Raw genomic sequence first — 16,513 nt, forward strand, 5'->3', positions numbered from 1 at the left:
TTGAGAAAACAGTTCTCTTTCTAATGGAGGGGAGGGATAGAGGCATCAAGTGGCCTCTGAACAGTTCCACCCAAGATTCTAGAATCCAAGATTCTAGGATCTGAGATTTTGAAAATGCTAATAGTACAGAGTTTTCTTTTTTGCACATCATATGCTGGTGTGATTAAGGGTTAATTTATGGATGGGTTGATGTATGGATGCTCTCTCGGAGGGCCTTTAATGGATATGAATTTCATTTTGAAGAAAAGTCAGGTTGCCAGACAGGAATGTTCTTTAACTGTTAGTGCTTTTTTTTTTTTTAATTTTTTATTAATTAAAAAAAAAATTACAAGAAGCACAAACATTCCCAACACATACACTCAGCAATTCACAATATCATCACATAGTTGCATATTCATCATCATCATTTCCCACACATTTGCATCAATTCAGAAAAAGACATAAAAAGGCAACAGAAAAATATAACAAACAGAAAAAAAAATTTTACAGGCCATACCCCTTACTGATCCCTTTCATTGATCACTAGCATTTCAAACTAAATTTATTTTAACATTTGTTCCCCCTATTATTTATTCTTATTCCATATGTTCTACTCTTCTGTTGATATAGTAGCTAAAAGGAGCATCAGACATAAGGTTTTCACATTCACAGAGTCTCATTGTGAAAGCTATATCATTGTTCAATCATCATCAAGAAACATGGCTACTGGAACACAGCTCTACATTTTCAGGCAATTCCCTCTAGCCTCTCCATTACATCTTGAATAACAAGATGATATCTACTTGATGCATAAGAATAACCTCCAGGATAACCTCTCGACTCTGTTTGGAATCTCTCAGCCATTGACACTTTGTCTCATTTCCCTCTTCCCCCTTTTGGTGAGAAGGTTTTCTCAATCCCTTGATGGTGGGTCTCAGCTCATTCTAGGGTTTTTCTCAATCCCTTGATGCTAAGTCTCAGCTTGTTCCAGGATCTCTGTCCCACGTTGCCAGGAAGGTCCACACCCCTGGGAGTCATGTCCCACGCAGAGAGGGGGAGGGTGGTGAGACTGCTCGTTGTGTTGGCTGGAGAGAGAGGCCACATCTGAGCAACAAAAGAGGCTCTCTTGGGGGTGACTCTTAGGCCTAAATTTTAAGTAGACTTGACCTATCCTTTGTGGGGTTAAGTTTCATATGAACAGGGTTCAGCGTTTCTCACAATGGCGTGGCTGGCTGTCTCCTACTTGACGCCGATGACTGTAGTGGAATGTGACGTGAATAAGAACTGAAACTTAGACCGGGTTGCAAGCAACACTTGATCAGCGTGAAGCTACCCAGGAGCTCCTCGCGGGCCACCCCCACAGCCCGCAGTCCACAGCCCACAGCCCGGCAGAGGCCGGAAAGCAACGCTCCTGCGCCATGGGAACCCGGGCCGAAGGTGAAAAGCCGGGAGCGGAGTGGGGCCGTTGGAGCCCAGGAGCGTACAGAGCAGCGTGTGATTGGGGGACGCCGCACACTCCCAACGTCGCCGTGGTTTGACACACATGGCACCATACTGTCTGGTTCCCTGGCCTTTGTGTCCCTGGAAGCTTAATCCCTGCCAGAGGAAAGCAAGTTTGATTTTATTTTGGATGAGTTTGTTCTTGCAGCAAGATGTTAATAAAATAAAACCAAGACTAAATGTGTTAAATGGGCTTGCCAACAATATGGATGATTTGAAGATAAACACAGATACTACTGGTGCTAAAGAAGAACTCCTAGATGACAATTTTATCTCAGAAAAGGAGAGTGGAGTTCATAAACCAAAAGATTGTCAGCCATCATTTTGGAAAAACAATACGTTGACTCTGCCTAAAGAATTGTTAAAGGACGAATTTGAAAAAGCCTTAAGCGGAGGCCAGTGTACTCTGTACATGCTGGGGCTCCTACTGATTGTAGTGAAAACTTTATCTTGCCTAAAGGAGTTGCTGTTGATGGACCAGTTTCACACTCCTCCTTAACTAAGACTTCCAATATGAATAAAGGCAGTGTTTCATTAACCACTGGACAGTCTGTGGATCAGCCAACAGCCAAATCTTGTTCAACCTTGAAGGTAATAGTTGATCTTCAGCTGTCTACACCCCAGAAAGCAGGTCAACAACAAGTTTTATTTTTGTTATTAGATGTAGCACATGCTAAGAATCCAACCCATTCCATTAAAAAACTACCTACCCCTGCTTTGGTTGGTTGTGACATTCAGAATTCTGTAGGGAGTAGTATAAAGTCAGATGGCACTTCAGTAAATCAAGTAGAGGTGGGTAAAGATAGTGAAGATGTGTTGGTAAAAGATGATTGTGTCAACACATTAACAGGAATTTCCTTAGGTACAGATGAATTTAGGTAAAAAAAATGATACAAACTGGGATCCCCAAAAAGAGTTCATTCAGTTTCTTATGACTAATGAAGACAGTGTGGATAAAGCTCCAGTTCACTCTAAAGGAGGTCAAGAAAAAAAGAGAAAGAGGAAAATGGATGTAAGCAAGATAACCCATTATACTGAGGATTGCTTTAGTGATTCTAATTGTCTACCCAGTAAATAAAAAACGCTAGAAGTAAACTTTTTGGAATAGAGTGAAGAACTATAAGCAGTATACTTGCAGGAATATGCATTATCAAAAGTGAAGCCTGAATCAACTGATGAAAACTTGAAATCTGTGGATGCTTTTCAACATCTAATTTATAACTCAGGTAAGTGTGGAGAAGACAGTTCACCTGTTCATACTAGCACTTTTCTTTCAAATACCTTAAAAAAGAAATGTGAAGAGAGCGATTCTGAGTCACCTGCACTTTCAGCACCAAAGGAAGAGCCAGCAATTCTACCCCTGTACAAAGTGCAATGTGAATTTTAGGAAGAAAAATCACCCCCACAGGCATATGATGTGTCATTTAGATGAAAATAGTCACTTTCACCGTCTTAATGTCCCAAGGCCATATGCTTGTAGAGAATGTGGACGGACATTTCGAGATTGCAACTCACTTCTCAAGCATATGATTATTCACCAAGAAAGAAGGCAGAAGTTGATGGAGGAAATTCGTGAACTGAAAGAACTACTGGATGAAGGGAGAAGTGCACAGTTACAGTGTCCTCAGTGTGTGTTTGGTACCAATTGCCCTAAAACATTTGTGCAACATGCTAAAACCCATGGAAAAGATAAAAGGTATTACTGCTGTGAAGAGTGTAATTTCATGGCAGTGACAGAAAATGAGTTGGAATGCCATCGAGGCATTGCCCATGGAGCAGTGGTAAAATGCCCTGTGGTCAGTTCTGATGTATCTCAGAGAAAACCACCAAAAAAGACTTTCATTAAAGACTCTGTTACAGGGTCATCAAAAAAACAACTACCTATGTATGTAAGATGTGTCCTTTTACTACTTCAGCCGGAAGTATTTTAAAAAAAACACATGAAATGGAATGATTTCTAAATGTTGTGTTAGTTAATTTTTTTAATTAATAATAAAAAAAAAGTTTCATATGAACAAACCCCAAGACTGGGGGCTCTGCCTATAGTTTTGGTTGTCCACACTGTTTGTGAGAATATCAGGAATTCAACTTGGGAAGTTGAATTTCTCCCCGTTCTCACCACTCCCCGAAGGGGGCTTTGCAGATACTTTTCCACTCACTGATCGAATCACTCTGGGATTCATCAGGGCATCACTCTGGACAAACCAACAAAATCTCATGTCCTACCCAAGACTCCAAGAATTTATGGTGTTCAACCAAGCTATCTACATAAGTTATATTAGGAAATGCACTAGTCAAAATACAAATTTTGTACCAAATAAACATTTTTTGCTTTAGTCTCACACATAAGGTGAAATTTTAAAATATTAATTACCATCTATTTTCAGCACCCTGCAGTAATGACATTCCTTGTTGTTCCTCATGCAAAAACATTTTTAAAATTGTACCTTGTACATTTCACTGTTATTATACACTCTAGGCATTCCTAGATTATACCATTTCAATCTTTAACATCTATCTTTCTGATTTCAATATGTCCCCAGCCCTCCTCCCTCTATCATTCTCACATGCAGCTTCATTCAGTGTTTTAACATAATTATGTTACAGTTAGGTAGTATTGTGCTGTCCATTTCTGAGTTTTTGTGTCCAGTCCTGTTGCACAGTCTGTATCCCTTCAGCTCCAATTATCCAATATCTTACCCTATTTCTATCTCCTGATGGTCTCTGTTACGAACAAAATATTCCAAGTTTATTCACTAATGTCAGTTCATATCAGTGAGACCATACAGTATTTGTCCTTTAGCTTTTGGCTAGTCGCACTCAAAATAGTGTTCTCAAGGTCCATCCATGTTGTTACATACTTCATAAGTTTATTCTGTCTTAAAACTGCATAATATTCCATCGTATGTATATACCACAGTTTGTTTAGCCACTCGTCTGTTATGGACATTTTGGCTGTTTCCATCTCCTTGCAATTGTAAATAATGCTGCTATAAGCATTGGTGATGTTAGTGCTTTTGATTTTCATCACTCTTGCATTAAAGCAGTCATCCTGAGGTATGTGTGGATGTTGACAGGACATACTGGGAATTGAGATTTAGTGTTGTACTGAAATAAATTCAAATGGAAAGTTTAGTACCTTTATAGGCATTTAATTGGTTTTGAAGTTGTAGTTGAAAACGATGAGGCAGGAATATGTGATGTTTTCTGATTAAAAACAATATATCTCCATGCAAAGGTGAAAAGTTTCTAGATATTGGTCAATTGATTTTCAGTTCCCACTGACAGGATTGAAGTTCTGTGAGATTTCAGGCTTTTTGTATTATTTTGTACTATATTTTTACAGCCACCATTACCCCTTTCTGGAATTTCCACTTTCCTGCCCTCCGTTGATCTGAATCTGATCCCCTTTCCCCATCTCCCAGAGAGCAACAAAATCCAGAAGAAATCATTGGGTCAAGGGTCAGAGAGATAATTAGAACACTCCCACTAAATGTGACATTGGGTGGATCACCTGGCTTTCTGGAGTCTCCATTTCTTTAATCTCGAAATAACCCCCTCCCCCACCCATCCAAATAAAAAATGGCCACTAACACTTATGAGCATTTATTATATGGAAATTCTTTCCACGCATCATTTAATTTAATCATCACAACAGCTGTTTATTACCGTTCATTTATCATTTCTTGGCAAATTATTTCATCCCCTTCCTTTTTGTTTTTTAAAAAACAGTAGGTTTTTTTTTTAAGGTTCATTTATTTTTTTCTCCCACTACTAGCATTTACTTTTGCTCCCCATTTTACAGAATATAATTAATAACAGAACGCTTGGGATTGTGTAGCAAGTACACTTTACAGGAATATATATTATTTTAAAAAAACCCAAACGAACAACATACATTTGCATTCTATTAAAAATGCATTCTTGGAACCAGATGTATCATCTGCATATTTGGGTGGGAAAAAAACAAACTTGGAGACTGGGAACAGGGCCATAGCCGAGATTAGGAATCTTCCCTAAGGTTGTTCTATGTTTTTGTTTGTTGGCAAAATTTAAAAATTTGAAATATGATTCACACAATGTTCACCCTTTTAATGTGTAAAATAAGTCATTTTGAGTACATTCACAATGCCGTGCAATTCATCACTGCTGTCAAATCCCTGAACATTTCCATCACCCCAAAATCTCATACCTGTTAGTATTCTTTCTCAAGTCCCTCTTATCCCCATCCCCTTCATTCCTTTTTGTGGCTGAATGATATTCCAATGTATGGATGTGCCACATTTTATTTATTCGTTCAATAGGTGATGGACATTTCTGCTTTATGGCTACTGTGAATAGTGCTGCTATAAACATTCATGTACAAAGTTCCCCTCCTTTTTTACACATACCACTCTTTTATTGAGGGGTACCCTCCCAGGGAACTAAGAGTGAGAAGAGAGTAGATGTGAGCCAGGGAAGCAAGGAGGGGAAATAAAAAGTGGTGTGTTATCAAGCTGACCACAACTTTGCAAGCAAACACAGCTGAATGCTTGGACCTACAAGACATGTCCAGAGAGACTGTATGAGATTCCTCTAACTTAGAAAAGTTCACTGGGAGAAACAAGGGCAAGAATTCATCCATTGTCTCCTTCTGTCCCTCACTGGTCCAGGTATATACCAGGGGTCCTTGAGGCCTTTGTCCTTCCGATCATGTTTCCTGGCTGCTCTGGGTAGTCTCTGGTGAAGCCACAGCCTCCTCAGTTCCAGTCTGGCTATTGTAGATGCACAGGGGTCACCTTGCTGTTGGTGCCCTGTCTGGGGCCTCCTCTGGGGCAGTGCTAGTGGCAGCTTCTAGGACATACGGCTGAGGGGAATGCATAAACCATTGCAGAGCCGTTGTGACTGACAAGTGGGACAAGCGGCTGAAGTCCAGGGTCAGGGAGCACATGGGATGGACTCATCTGGAGTAGTTCCAGCAGGGCCCTGGAATCTGCTGGGTATAGGAAGTGCTGTTTGTTTGCTTTTGGTTGATTGGCTGGTTAGTCCTCTGGGTTTATTGCTGTTACCCCAAAACTGCAGATATGACGCCACCTTATTTCTCGTGTCTTGTATCTTGACTAGGCATAGCTGGGTGGCTCTCACTTGGGGTCTCCCCCGAGGTGGCAGCCAGAGGCAGTGGTGGCTGCAGGCTTCTGGGAGCTCAGCTGGGCTGGAGGTCCAAGATGGCCCCCTCTCCAGGCTAGCCATAGGTGCTGGCTGTTGACTGGAAACTCTGTGGTGGCTGCCCACTAGAGCACTTGTACACAGCTCTCTGTGTGACTTGGAATTCTCACAGCATGGCTGCCAGTTCCAAGAAGACGAGTCCCGAGGGCATACATTCCAGGAGAGTGTTTCATCCCCTTTTAAGTATGGGGAAACCGAGCTTTAGAAAGTTTTGAGTGGAGCATGCCGTGCAGCCAGCATGTCACAGGATTGTGGGAGGTAAGGAAATGTGCGTCTTCATACCACCTAGGGCCTGACATGCAGTAGGTGCTCAGTGCTTATTACTGCTCCCCCTTCATGAATTCAGAGCATTTGTTGAGTGTTTGCTGTGTACAAAGTACTGTGTTAGGCCTTTTGGTGGCTACAAGAACAAATGGGACATAGACCCTGCCCCTAAGAAGCTTCTATCCTGATAGATCACATGGAAAGGGGGCAAGTGAGACAGGGCTGAGGGAGGAGCTTCCTGTGTTTCAAACAAACACTTGAGGAAGACCCTGAGGAGAGAGCAGGACTCCAATGCAAATTAGAGTGGAAAAGGCTGTGAGAGGCAGAATACTGATGGGATTTAGAGGAAAGATTCATTTCTACTTCAGTGTGTACATGCGTGTGTGTGTGTCTGTGTTTGTGTGTTTATGCATGTGTGTGTGCTGGGCCGTGGGAAGCAGTAGGGCAAGCTGCCTTCCTGTCTTCAAATCCCCTCCATAAAACTCTAGCAGGTTAATAGGTAAAAAGATGCCAAAAATGTTGGTTGTTTTAATAGACATTTCTGGTATGAGGTTAAAATGCCCTACAGATGGGGATATTTCCATGAATGGGGCATAATATTCATGGGTGTTCTTTCAGCAAGTATTTGACTACCTCCCCATGTGTGAGGTACTGGGTATTGGAGATTAGACAAGAACTTAGAGGGCGGGGGGCAAATGAACAGGTTCAGACAGTAGCACATGAGTCAATAACACCCGCAGTAAAGGGAGATTCAGTGGGGTGGGGGCGTGTGGTTTTCATCCCTTCTGTGGGCCCCACATTATGCTGGGCTTTGGATGTCCAAAGAGCCAAAGGGAGCCCCTTGCCAGCTAGAAGCAGCATAGGCTAGGACAGTGATTCTCAAAATGCTGTCCCAGGACCAATGGCATCATCAGGGAGTGAGTTAGAAAAGCAGCAGTTTGTTTTCCCAAGCCCTGCAGGTAATTCTGATACGTGATCAGGTAGGAGAACCTCAACCCTGGCTTCACATCAAATTTCAGGCCAGTTAAGTGAGACTCTAATTTTTTTATTTTTATTTTTTGCATGGGCAGGCACCAGGAATTGAACCTGGGTCTCTGGCATAGCAGGCGAGAACTCTGCCTGTTGAGCCACCGTGGTTCGCCCACGAGACTCTAATTTTTAAAAATATTTTTATTGACAGATCTTCACACATATGCAGTTCATACATGGTGTACAATCAGTGGCTTACAATATCATCACATAGTTGTGTATTCATCACCATGATCATTTTTAGAACATTTGCATCACTCCAGAAAAAGAAATAAAAAGAAAAAAGAGAAAACTCATACATCCCATACCCCTTAACTCTCCCGCTCATTGACCACTAGTATTTCCATCTACCCAATTTATTTTACCCTTATCCCCCCTATTATTTATTTATTTTTTATCCATATATTTTTAATCATCTGTCCATGTTCTCGGTAAAAGGAACATTAGATAAAAGGTTTTCACAGTTGCACAGTCACATTGTAAAAGCTGTATAGTTATACAGTATTGTTCAAGAATCAAGGCTATTGCAACCCAGTTCAACAGTTTCAGGTACATCCCTCTAGCCACTCCAATACAACATAAACTAAAAAAGGATATCCATATAATACGTAAGACTAACCTCCAGGATAACCTCTCTGTTCTGTTTGAAATCTCTCAGCCACTAAGAATTTATTTTGGCTCATTTCTCTCTTTCCTCTTTTCGTCAAGAAGGCTTTCTCAATCCCATGATGCTGGGTTCTGGCTCATCCCAGGAGTTCTGTCCCATGTTGCCAGGGAGATTTACACCCCTGGGAGTCATGTACCATGTAGAGGGTAGGGCAGTGAGTTCACCTGTCAAGTTGGCTTAAAGAGAGAGGCCACATCTGAGCAACAAAAGAAGTTCTCCGGGGGTGACTCTTAAACATAATTATAAGTAGGCTCAGTTTACCCTTTGAGACTGTAATTTTTAAAGCTCCCCAGGAGATGCCATTGGGTAGCCAAGGTTGAGAAGAAGTGGTCTGGGGAAGATCACCACAGTCCCCTTTGTGAAGTGTACACAAGTAGCAGGAATGAATCAGTGGCTGTGAGGCCGTGGTGGGTTGGGAATGACCAGTTCTGCCAAAGGAACCAGGAAGGGCTTCCCAGAGGAGGTACAAGGCTCTCATTGGGTTTCCTGTTTGATGAGCTCTTGGTTGCTGGTTCCCTTTCTTTTTTTTTTTGCAGATATTGCCGTTGCATGGATGAAAGTATGATTGGGAAGGTTACTTTAAAATTCATTCAGCGCAATTAATTTTTAAAAGTCAAACACAGCTGGCTTTCCCTAAAAATTCTGTATTTCAATAAAGGTTCTTACCAGGACCATGAATAATTGACTAATATCAACTTATTAATATTCTAGTAGAGTGCTTCAGGCTAATAAAATTCATTTTTTAATTAGTTTTTAAAATGCATCACTGTAGCCCCAGGATAATGGGAATTCAGAATAAGAGCAAATCAGTGAAGTATGAGATTTTTATATTGCTCTGTTGCTATAAAATAGTTGTTTGACTGCTAACTATCCTTGTTTTATTCACTTTTCCTGTGGGGCTAACTTGCCCAGGAAAGGGTCTTGGTTTCAGTGGGGCCTGCTTGCCTCAGTACTGTTGCTCTGGGAGGCATTATTGAACCAGTAATGGGGCAGGGGTGCCTCTGACATGGGCACCCTTCATCCTCTGGATGCAGCACCTCAGACGGTGGCCCTGCTCCCACTCTGTCTTTGGGGTCTTTCCTAGGGCTCCACACTTTGGCCATAGGTTGTATGGTGTTTTTGATGTTGTTGTTGTTTATTTAACTTTCTATTTTGAGATCATTGTAGATTTACTTGCAGTTTTAAGAAATAATACGGAGATCCCATGGTCCTTTTACCCTGTTTCCACAAATTCTAACACCTTGTAAAGCTCTAGTGCATTGTCATAACCAGGATATTGATGTTGCTATAGTCAAGATAAAGAAGAACAGTTACATCCCCTCCAGGATCCCACATGCTATCCTTTTGTAGCTACCCCCTTCCCTCTTGCACCTTGTCTCTAACCACTGGTAGCCATTGATCTGTTCTCATGGACCCAAAGATAAAATCAGGTCCCTGGTTGAAAAAAAAAAGAGAGAGAGATGATAAAGGTACCCATGTGTGCTGGTTTGAAAGGAAGTATGCCCCCTAAGAAAAGCCATGTTTTAATATAAATCCCATTCCATAAAGGTAGAATAATCCCTATTCAATACAGTATATTTGAAACTGTAATCAGATCATGTCCCTGGATGATGTGATTTAGTCAAGAATGGTTATTAAACTGGATTAGGGGGTGACATGTCTCCACCCATTTGAGTGGGTCTTGATTAGTTTCTGAAGTCCTATAAAAGAGGAAATATTTTGGAGAATGAGAGATTCAGAGAGAGCAGAGAATGCTGCAGCACCACAAAGCAGAGAGTCCACCAGTCAGTGACCTTTGGAGATGAAGAAGGAAAACGCCTCCCGGGGAGCTTCATGAAACCAGAAACCAGGAGAGAAAGCTAGCAGATGATCCCGTATTCGCCATGTGCCCTTCTAGCTGAGAGAGAAGCCCTGACTGTGTTCGCCATGTGCCTTCTCACTTGAGAGAGAAACCCTGAACTTCATCGACCTTCTTGAACCAAGGTATCTTTCCCTGGATGCCTTTGATTGGACATTTCTATATACTTGTTTTAATCAGGACATTTTCTCAGCCTTAGAACTGTAAACTTGCAACTCATTAAATTCTCCCTTTTAAAAGCCATTCTGTTTCTGGTATATTGCATTCCGGCAGCTAGCAAACTAGAACACCATGTAATGGAAGGTGTATAGGAGGAAGGATGATTTGGTAGATAAAACTAAACATTTTAGGATTAGGGGCCATATAGGAAGAAGGCTTCCTTTTGGAACAAAGTTCAGCATTACCTCTGAGTATACCATATCAAGAGGGTGTCCCCACTTGCCTGGAGTCTGTGAATCTGGTTGAAATCTGGCTGTGTTGCTGCAGTGATAACAACTGCTCATGTCCATGGCCCCTGGCAAATAGGGGCCATCTGGTTTGTGCTCTGCCCCTTCCTCGTCTCAGGAGGAGGGACATCCAGCATCAGATGGTAAAAGCTGGAGACCTGTGAGTTAATCATTTGGCTCCTCTTCAAATGGATGTTCTAGAAATGTTTGCTTGATAATCTTTTGAAGGAGAAAGAGGCTGGTGCAGTGTGGAGGAAGGAAGGAGGCCCTCTGTCAGCCTTCCTTGCCCGGCCCCAACTCAGCCCTGAATGAACCTCTCAGATCTTCCTTAGCCACATCGGCCTCAGAACAGCTAAGGGTGAAGGGAGAGAATCACAAGAGCCTGACTTCACTTTCAACACTGGCTACTGAGGGAACCATTGAGCCACTGAGTACTTGAAATATGCCTAGTGTGATGGAAGACCTGGGTTTTACATTTTATTTCATTTTGATTGTCTTAAGTTTAAATAGCTACATGTATGTACAGCACAAATGATTCCACATTACCCACATTGGGCTTTTTGGGCCCCTTGGACCCGGTCAGTGGGGCCAGAGCTGAATCACCTGGAACCAGCGAGGGGAAGCCTAGGGTTACCTTCCGCAGCCAGCATCAGCCTCTTAAAAAAAAAAAAAAAAAAAAAAGTTGAGCAAATATTTCCAAAACTTCAATGGGAAGAGGAACCAAATAATTAGCCTGCCTGGACAGTGTCCACATCTGTGCCCAGCCCAGGCCAGCACTTGGCTCAAAGTAGCAATTAATATCTCTTTAATGAGACAGGACAGGCCTTTCACTTCTGCCCTCCTAATGTGCAGGCCCATTCCTGGATCTAGGATGGGATTTGTTTCTGTGAGCATTACTGGGTAACAGCTTTCATTCATGGGCAGTAAGATAAAGTGTTAAGTGGTCTTATTTGGCAAGAGAGCCTCAGAGAAAGGCAGTAATGAAGAGCATGGGTCCTGGAATCCGGTTCTGGGGTTGGAATTTGGTTTATCTACTTTCTCACTGTGTGACTTAGGACAGATTACTTAACTTCTCTGTGCCTCTGTTTGTACACCTATAAGATGAGGATCATAATAGGGTCATCATTGGGTTGTTGGGTGGAGTAAATGCAAGCGTGGCCCTTAGTGACTGCTCGATTGTTACCTCCTATTATGATGCTACTGCTGACAAGTCTCTGAGCCTGATGATATGAAGGCTTTCAGAAAAGATCATTTGAAGGTGTGACTCTTGCCTGTGCCCAGAAGGGGGCAGCCAAAAATCATGCATGTATGTGGAACAAACAGCCTTCTCTTTGTAAAACCTCAAGGTAAAGTGGCTAGTTGAAAATGTGCTTGGCCCTTTTTTTCTCTTAAGTTTTTTTTTCTTTCCTCTGTTGAAAAATGCTTTCAGCAGTTCTCAGGCTGCACCTCAGATATGAGGCAGGCCCAGTGACAGCTAGAGAGTGATGTGGACAATCCAGAGTGAAGTTTGTGGCTTGCCTGGGCAAAGGAGATGGTGTGGGTGGCGACGCAAACTCTGGATGGCATAGGGCTTTTCTTTGTAGCTTGTCACATGGAACTAACTCTTAATAATCATTAATCTTATTTTATTTATAATAATTAATTATTAATCCTAATAATATTGAGGTAGAGACCAGAATCTGAAAGTGTTCAGAGAAGAGAACAAGGGTATTTATCTTGCAGCGCCCCTGCCCCTTAGCACATGCCTTCCTCTGAGCATCATGTGTGGGCCTTAGGCCTATTGTGTGTGAGGGCCAGTGGACAGAGCTGGGCAGACCCACAAACAAGGAAGGCATGTCAGGCCACATGTAGCCTACCTGGGAAGTGGCAAATAGAGACTCAAAGGGAAAGAAAGTTTCATGAACAGTGTGAGTACAGAGCATCATGGGGTCTGGGGAATGGTTGGAGTCTTAGGGGTGGGAGGAGTTTAAGTGAGAGGTGGGATGGAAGAAGGGGGGTGATTCAGGTGAAGAGGCTGTCTGAGTGGGCAAGTGCCTGGGAGAAAAGGACAGGCTAAGGCCTTGATGGGAGGAGAGTTTGGAACGACGAGCTGAGGAGTTGGGCCTTGAAATTCTTGACTACATTCATATTGTTGGTAGCAGCATAATGATGAAGAGTTGACTGAAAATGAACACGGAAAATGGCACCTATAGCCTGGGCTTGGTTTTCCAGCTATTTTTCTCTAGAGCTTTATTCTCCCCAAAACATTATGCAGGCTGGGAAATCAAACACATAAGGAGACTCATGACAGTTCTGTATTCGGCACGTCCATCCTCCATCTGCCTTCCCACTGCCCACGCTGCAGGGCCAGGCTCAGCGCCCCTCCCCAGGGTGGCTGCAGGAGTGCCTCTGAGAGCAGTGCGGGTTACCATGGCAGCGAGCCAGACTATGAAGTCAGCATGCTTGCGCACGGCTAAGGAGGAGAGCACCCACGCTGGCAGGGTGAACTTGGCCATACTAATGCTAAAGCCAAGTTCCCCAGAATGTGCTGCTTAAATATTATGGAGATGATACTCACGACCAACCAGTTATAAAAGAGTACACTAAATTATCTCTAATCCTAAAACTACCACAAAGGTAACTTCATTTGTGATTTATAAAGCCTTCAGGGTCCTGCAGGGGTTGGGTGGAGCTGTGGAGCCCCTAGGACTCTTCCGTTTTGGGAGGAGCTGCATTTGTTTCATCTTGTTTAAGATAGATATTAAAGACATTTAAAGGACATATGAACAGGAGTATATTATATTTCTGTCATCTTTGTGATTCTAAAATAATAAGACTGACTTTGGAGCAAACTTGGCAGACCTGAAATTGAGCCTAAGTGTTGTATTTCAAGGTGGTCATCTCACTAGCTTGTATGTGCCCCTCACCAATGTAATATCACATTTCAGATATTACAGTGGATGGTGTCCATGGAAGAGCCGATAGCCAAGACCTTGCCTACCTTTGTGCTTCTGCCCTCCCCCAGCTTTTCTGTGTCAGGCCTGGAAGCTGGTGCTGGTGGAGGCCTGAGGAACATCTATGCACATTGCCCTTCTGCTTTCCGACCCTTCTGGGGCCACACCCGGGCACAAGGGGATTGGAAAAGGGCTTGGGCCTCCAGGACTGGCTGAAAGGCACTCCAGCAGGGTTTGGTGGGCAAGTGTGGGAGCTGTGGCTGGTTCTTGAGCTCTGAGTCCGGGCCCCATGTGGTGGGGAATGATAGGTGAAGTAACAGGTGATGGGCCAGACTCAGCACATTCCTGACCACCTGTGGCCCTCTCTGAAGAGCTCTTCTGTCATGTTTTCTCTCTTGTAGGCATGGATGGATTTCTAAAATCTGATGAGAGACAACGGCTAGCCAAGGAAAGACGAGAAGAAAGAGAGAAATGCCTGGGTACGTTGTGTACTTTGAATGTTTGGGTCCAAGGGAGCAGAAAAGTGGCTGTGTCTTTTCTGAAGATCCACAGACAGGGCTTGTGAATGAAGAGAACTAGACAATCGTTAGGTGAATGCAAAGAATTGGGGGTGAACTTTACACTGCAACTGGCACATTTACAAATATTACTTTACATAATTCTCATCACAGTTCACGCTGTCATTTAGCAAACACTGAACCTCTGCTGTGTTCTAGGCACTGGGCTGGGAGCTAGGGACCTGATGTCGAAGAAAGAGATCTAGTCCCTGCCCACAGCCTGGGCAGGCCCCAGTACCCTAAGGGGTGCATTGTACAGGCTCACTTCTCTCCCGGGTGGCCAACCTTGGGAGGATCAAGAACATTGGCCCTAAAATCACTTCCTTGTGCTAGGATGGGAACCTGTGTTCAAAAAAACTGTGTATAGACATAAGTATAGTATGTTCGCCACAGGGTGGTTTCCCCATGAGCTGAGACAAATAACGGTGAAGGAGGGAGTTTTCAAATGTCTTTCAAGCTTCAGACATTTCTTAAAACTCCTTGGGTTCCCGGAACGAGAGAGAGGTCTTCCCTCTAATTGTCTATGTGCTCTGTGCTCTCCCACTCACCCGGTTTCCATGAAGATTTGGGGGATGTCCATCCCCTCCCCCTCTCCCTTCCCTCCCCTTCCTTCCCTCTCTCCTTTCCTTTCCCTCCCCCCCTCTTCCCCTTATCCCTTCCCCCTTCATCTTTCTCTTTCTCCACTGCATAATTTTCTTTGAGATAAACTCCTCAAGAGGAATAAGTTGATATGGACATTTTTAGGGCTTTTAATATACATCTCCAAATTATTCTCTGGAAAGGTTGTTCCAATTCACACTAAGTGTAGTCTCACACCTTCACTTAAGCTCCTTGGATTATACCCTGTTGCTCTCAGGATAAAATTCAAATGCCAGTGTGGCCTGCAAGCTGTGGTGTACTGGTAAATGTTGAACCACCAGCTCTCCCAGGGGCAGAGAAGCCATGATTTGTAGTGATGGTTGATGTCTGTGGCATAAATACCATAGACACATCCAGTTTCAAGGTATTCACAGTCCAAAAAGTAGCTCACAAATTTCCTTACCTTTCAGCAGTCATCTCTGGCAAGGCTGTACCTGCCTCCAAGATCTCCAGGGCTGTACCCCCTTCTCATCCCTACATCCTTGCTCCAGTCCTTATTTAAGTATTCATAATGTCACTTTGCCATTGTCCTGGGTGCTTTCTTGGGTCAGGACTTTGCATGCACTGTGCCCTTGACCTCCAGTCTCTCCTTCCTTGGCTGGTTGGTTCAGGCATTGCCTCCTATGGGGAGCCCTTCCCTTACTTGGCCAGGCTGACTGAAGGGCCTTTAGTTGATGTCTTGAGGGGAAGGCCCATCTCAGGTGTGTTTGACCCCACTGTCAAGCTCAGCACCTAGTGTGTGGTTGATGCACAGTTCATATGTTGTTGAATGAATGTACACTTAATGGCTGTCATTTATCCCAATGCAGGGTACAGCTTAGCCACTGGGCCTTAGTCTGACTTAACAAAGGCCACGATGATACTGGCTCTCGTGTGAGCGCCCTTACTGTGCACTTTCTGTGCATGGTCATGTTTTGTCTTCACAACCTGGGACCATCCCCACTTCACAGAGGAGGAAACCAAGGCACAGAGATTATGTAGTTAGCATGCCCAGGGTTACCCCACTAGTGGCAGAGGGGCCATCCCCAGAACGCTTCGGTGCAGACACTGCCTCCTAGGTTATCCAGCCAGGCTCCGAGGGTTGGGAACACGGCTCTTGCTTCTTTGTCTGGGCCATAATCCTAGTGTTGGGGAGTGCTCAGGTCGTGACACTTCTGCTCTCGTTTCCCCAGCTGCGCGGGAGCAGCAGATCCTGGAGAAACAGAAAAGAGCCAAGCTCCAGTACGAAAAACAAATTGAAGAGCGGTGGCGAAAACTGGAGGAGCAGCGCCAGCGGGAGGACCAGAAGAGGGCAGCTGTGGAAGAGAAGAGGAAACAGAAGCTGCGGGAGGAGGAGGTGAGGCCCCTGGAGCTGGTCTGAGCCCTTTTGGTGGCTCACCCTGGGCTTAGTGCTCTCGGGTAGGAGAGCTGCTCCTGAACCTTCTCTCTGGTAGCTC

General features: G+C 43.7%; 1 protein-coding gene and 1 pseudogene across 7 annotated transcripts in view; both read left to right on the forward strand.

The window, feature by feature from the left end:
* Positions 1–16,513, forward strand: part of MAP7D2 (MAP7 domain containing 2) — a 121,835-nt gene that overhangs the window by 48,575 nt on the left and 56,747 nt on the right. For 5 of the 7 annotated variants that reach the window (XM_077146733.1, XM_077146739.1, XM_077146737.1 and 2 more), the window contains exons 2-3: positions 14,283–14,360; positions 16,250–16,413. In XM_077146733.1, the coding sequence (XP_077002848.1) occupies positions 14,283–14,360; positions 16,250–16,413 (242 nt within the window). Of the gene's footprint in view, positions 1–12,121; positions 12,295–13,400; positions 13,565–14,282; positions 14,361–16,249; positions 16,414–16,513 lie in introns of those variants that run through there. The other 2 variants (XM_077146734.1, XM_077146735.1) reach the window with 2 other exon arrangements.
* On the forward strand, positions 1,610–5,678 carry LOC143671036 (zinc finger protein 644 pseudogene; annotated as a pseudogene).

This window comes from Tamandua tetradactyla, chromosome X (genome assembly GCF_023851605.1).
Source record: "Tamandua tetradactyla isolate mTamTet1 chromosome X, mTamTet1.pri, whole genome shotgun sequence".
NCBI lineage: Eukaryota > Metazoa > Chordata > Mammalia > Pilosa > Myrmecophagidae > Tamandua > Tamandua tetradactyla.